Raw genomic sequence first — 4,872 nt, forward strand, 5'->3', positions numbered from 1 at the left:
CCGAATAGATTATACAGAAATCAATTAAAACACAATATGAAAATATTTTTCGCAAAAGATGAAATAGACATCTTTATTGTCAATGAGTTATAGCTCAAATGGCATAATCTCTCCATACTCATACTCATCTAAGAAGTCGCGAGTTCGAATCTCCTTATCTTTGGTAAAAAAAAAAAAGAAATTTTCATCTTTTGTTAAAGATATTTTCATGTTGCGTTTTAATTAGTTTCTGTATAATTTATTCGGTGTTCCTCGCTCGTCACATATTATTAAATTCCTCACAAGATTTTCTTTGCAAAAATAATAAAAAATATTTAATTTAGATATATTTAATACAAAATACATTGAATATAAATTTTTATTGAATTTAAATTTTAATAATTTTTAATTAATATTCGAATATTTTTATTTTAAAGAATTAGAATATTTTAACATACTACTACATTTTACACATTTAGTAACATTAATTTCAAGATATAAGGCTTTTCTATTATAATAGGCTGTTCAAAAAGATTTCATGTTCTTTCATCAAATATTCTACTTTTTTCTGGATACTTAGAGTTTAAATATCCACAAATTTGATTTTGTTTACTGGCTTCATATAATTAAAAAACATACTAATTTTCTCGAAGCATTTTACTCATATTTCTCATCAAAGGATACTATTCGATAATGTCTATCTAGCATATCTCCGGCTAATTCAAGTAAGCATTTAAATATCTGCCCTACATTTATTCTTAACGGAACTCTTAATGGGTTGAAAATCATATCAACGGGTCTTTTATTTTACAAATAAGGCATATCCTGTCTACTCTTTTGAGATGCAAAGAAAAAGAAAAAGATATCTAAATAAGAGTAAAGTGAAAACTGATATTAGGAAGTGAAAATACCAGGTAAAATAAGTAATTCCTGGTTGAGTTTTTTGGCTTCATGTACCACTTCTTCATGTCGACGTCTTTGTTGTTCAAAAACACTTCGACACCGTTCCTTCCAAATACACCAAGTAAGGATATCAGCACGAATCTAATTGTATTGAACTAGAAATCTGTTAACTTGGTCAAATTACAACTTCCTTCCACCAATTAAAGAAAGACTGGCAGCTGTGATTCAGAATAAAAAAAGGAGATCGAACTGTGTTTCCAAATTTTCTGTACATGTCCACATCTAAATAGGCAATGAAGAACGTCTTTTGGTTTTGAATGGTAGATTGAGCAAAATGAAGGAGTAATCTTTATTCATAAACTGCATTATTAGTAGTCTACCATAAAGGGATTTTCAACCAAAAATGAGGATCTTGTGGGGGATGACAATTTTCCATCGAGAATTCTAGATGTGACACTGTTACATGATTGAAGGGAAGAAATATGTGGGAGCATGATGGAATAGGTAGGTCATTCTATAGTTAGATGAAACATCATATTCTTTTGATTTGTTTAAAATCCTCTATAATTTGTCCTCATCTGATCCTAGGGTAATTGAGAGAACCCTTTGAGCGATCTCATGTGAAAAATTTTTATCTATTAATGCATGGTTTCATTGCTTATTTTTTTGTCAGCATGTCTTGCACCCAAAGGATTCAGTTAGAAACCCATTGGTAATTTAAGCATCTTTATAATTATATTTATTATCATTATTTTTTTTAATTTTTTGTATATAAAAAAGGAGAATTTCGAAAATTAAATAAAAAGAAAATAAAAATTAAATTAAATTAAATTAAAATATGGTTTAATTTCCATTTTTCTTTTAAAAAATAAGGTGTTTGCTACGGTATGATAATAAATTCATACGTACCGATACGTTTGAAATATGGACAAATAATAACAAGTTATGTGAAATTTATTTTCTACATCAACATTTAACTTTTGTTTTTTTTAAATATATATTATATCACCACTTTTACTAATACACTCATTTAATTAAATAAAAATAAAAAAAGTTATTTAATTTTATAAAAAGTCTTAAATATCTTTTTTTTATTTAATTAGACAAAAATATCCTTTTAAATTGACGAAATGTTAGAATTTAATTAATCCTAATTTTATAATTTCAAATAATTTAAACAACAAAACAAAAACATATTAAAAAAATAAAAAATTAAAATTTCTTCATCTTCTCTAATTTTTCTAATGATTCGTGCCCCCCTTTAAGCAAAATATATCAAAGAAACAAAAAATCGATCTTTCTTCATCTTCTCCAATTACCCTTCTGAAGCAAAGTAGTAAAAGTTCGAAACCAAAATCCTAATTTCTTTGCTGCCGCCCATTGTCGAAGAACACTTGCTGGGCAAACAACAAGTGTACCAGCAGCTGGCCGTTTCCTAGGTTCTGCAATAGGTTTTACATCATCAGACTCTTCTTTATTTTCAAGCTTTTTCACATCAACAGTAACACGATCATCTTCATCATCCAAATTCAAAGCTTCAGTTTTATGATTGGATGCATCGTCTGTTTTAGATTTTGAGAGCAGTAACCTCTGCATTAGGATGAGGGCAATCATTGAAACTGTCTTGCCAAGGTCCTGTTAGAACAAGGGTTTGGTGTTCAATTAAAAGCAATAAGATGTAAAACATCGAGGGCCATTGACTAGATACATAAAAGATGACCAAAATACCCCCAAGGCAATGCAAACTTCTGGCTAGGGTTTTGATTTGGGATTTTCACTGCTTTGCTTCAGGGGTAATTGGAGAAGATGAAGAACGATTGATTTTTTATTTCTTTGATATGTTTTGATTAGAAAGGGGCACGAATGATTAGAGAAATTGGAGAAGATGAAGAAATTTTGATTTTTTATTTTTTTAATATGTTTTTGTTTTATTGTTTAAATTATTTAAAACTATAAAATTATGATTAATTGAATTCTAAAATTTCGTTAATTTAAAAGGATATTTTTGTCTAATCAAATAAAAGAAGAATGTTTAAGACTTTTTATAAAATTAAATAAAAAATATTTTTTATTTTTATTTAATTAAAGGGATGTATTAGTAAAAGTGGTGATAAAATATATATTTAAAAAAACAAAAATTAAATGTTGACGTGAAAAATAAATTCCATGTAAATTGTTATTATTTGTCTATATTTTAAACGTATCGATACGTATGAATTTATCGTCGTATAGTACCAAAAACAGAAAAGGAATATAATTTCTCATATATATATATCCCACTAAGTCTACTATGACAAAACATCATAAACATATTTAGATTTTGTGACACATAGATATGGCGAGTGTGAAAGTCATTTCAACAAGTACAATCCATGCAGCAAACAAAGCTTCAACGGTGGAGGAGGAGATTCAGTTAACTCCATGGGATCTCCAACTCCTCCTAATTGATCCCATTCAAAAGGGCCTCCTCTACCGTAACGACCCGGTCACTCCACCGATCATAATCCAACACCTCAAACATTCCCTTTCATCCACCCTTTCTTTCTTCCCACCGCTTGCGGGCCGCCTTTCCGTTACGGAACACGACGACAACACTTCCTCCGTTTTCGTTATTTGCAACAACTCCGGAGCGCTGTTTGTCCATGCAGTTGCGGATGACTACTCCGTTAACGATATCGTTAGTTCCGTTTACACTCCACGCTTTGTGCACTCTTTGTTCCCGCTCAACAGGGTTAGAAACCACGAAGGAACAACCAAGCCGTTGTTGGCGGTTCAAGTCACGGAGCTCAACGACGGTTACTTCATCGGGTGCACCATGAACCACATTGTTGGAGACGGAACTTCCTTTTGGCATTTCATGAACTCTTGGGCTGAGATCTCACGTGGTTCGGAAAAATTGTCCAAGCCTCCCGTGCTTGAACGCTGGTTCCTTGACAGCGGCGGCCATGGCTGCTCCGCTTCTGCCATACGGATTCCTTTGACGAAGGAGAAGATGATTCAAAGTGGTTTCTACGGTTTCGTCTCAGAAATGCAACGCGAGAGAGTTTTCCATTTCAGTAAAGACAAGATCGCTGAACTCAAGACAAAAGCCAACGCAGAAATTGAAGGCGAAAGCAAAAACAAAATATCTTCGTTGCAAGCGCTTTTGACTCACCTGTGGAGATCCGTGGTTCGGAACCGGGGTCTTGAGCCCGAAGAAGAGGTGAATTACAGGTTGCTGATAGGTGGTAGGGGGAGAATGAAGAGTCCGGCATTGGCGGAAAACTATTTTGGGAATGCGGTGCAGGATGGAACAGTGAGCATGAAGGTTAAAGAGCTTCTAGAAGGAGGGCTTGGAAAGGGTGCGTTGGAGATGAGAAAGATAGTTGAGTTGCACACCGAGGAGAAGATGAAGAGTTATTATAGGGGTTGGGTAAAGAACCCTAGGTTTCTGACCGAGGGAGGCATGGCTAGCAATGCTTTAGTGACAAGCAGTTCGCCAAGGTTTGATGTTTATGGGAATGATTTCGGGTGGGGGAAACCGGTGGCGGTGAGAAGCGGAGCCGGGAACAAGAGCCATGGTAAGATAACGGTTTTTGCTGGGGCGGAAGATGGTGTTGACATTGAGGTTTGTCTTTCCTATGAGATATTGGAAGCTATGGGGAATGACCATGAATTCATGGATGCCGTGTCGCTCCCGTTAATTATCTAACGGTTCTCAACTATTAACTTCACCTGAATTCTTTTTAGTTTTTACCGTTAATTAAAGTCATTGTGTTATGTTTAAGTGTTTAACTCGTCATTGATGAATAAAGTGCAAGATCGATCTAAGTTAGCTAAGTGGATCGAACATCATATTACATCCAATCATGAATAAAACGAGTGATCAATAATAATCTCTGTTCTGCCGTACGTATATTATTAGTCGCATTAAATTGAGTTCACCGCTATACGCCTTATAAGTGTTTTAGAATTCGAATTTTTTTTGGACATGTAATAACTTATTAATTA

The 4,872-nt window shown here is 33.5% G+C and overlaps 1 protein-coding gene across 1 annotated transcript; it reads left to right on the top strand.

The window, feature by feature from the left end:
* LOC107635669 (uncharacterized acetyltransferase At3g50280-like) lies at window positions 3,169–4,757 on the top strand. Its single transcript, XM_016339212.2, has one exon. It carries the CDS (start codon window positions 3,218–3,220, stop codon window positions 4,571–4,573), a length of 1,356 nt encoding a protein of 451 aa, XP_016194698.1. The 5' UTR covers window positions 3,169–3,217; the 3' UTR covers window positions 4,574–4,757.

Source organism: Arachis ipaensis, chromosome B04 (genome assembly GCF_000816755.2).
Source record: "Arachis ipaensis cultivar K30076 chromosome B04, Araip1.1, whole genome shotgun sequence".
NCBI classification, from domain to species: domain Eukaryota; kingdom Viridiplantae; phylum Streptophyta; class Magnoliopsida; order Fabales; family Fabaceae; genus Arachis; species Arachis ipaensis.

Bases quoted from the DNA above. Each gene is read 5' to 3' on its own strand.
- LOC107635669 (XM_016339212.2), top strand. From the start codon at position 3,218: ATGGCGAGTGTGAAAGTCATTTCAACAAGTACAATCCATGCAGCAAAC.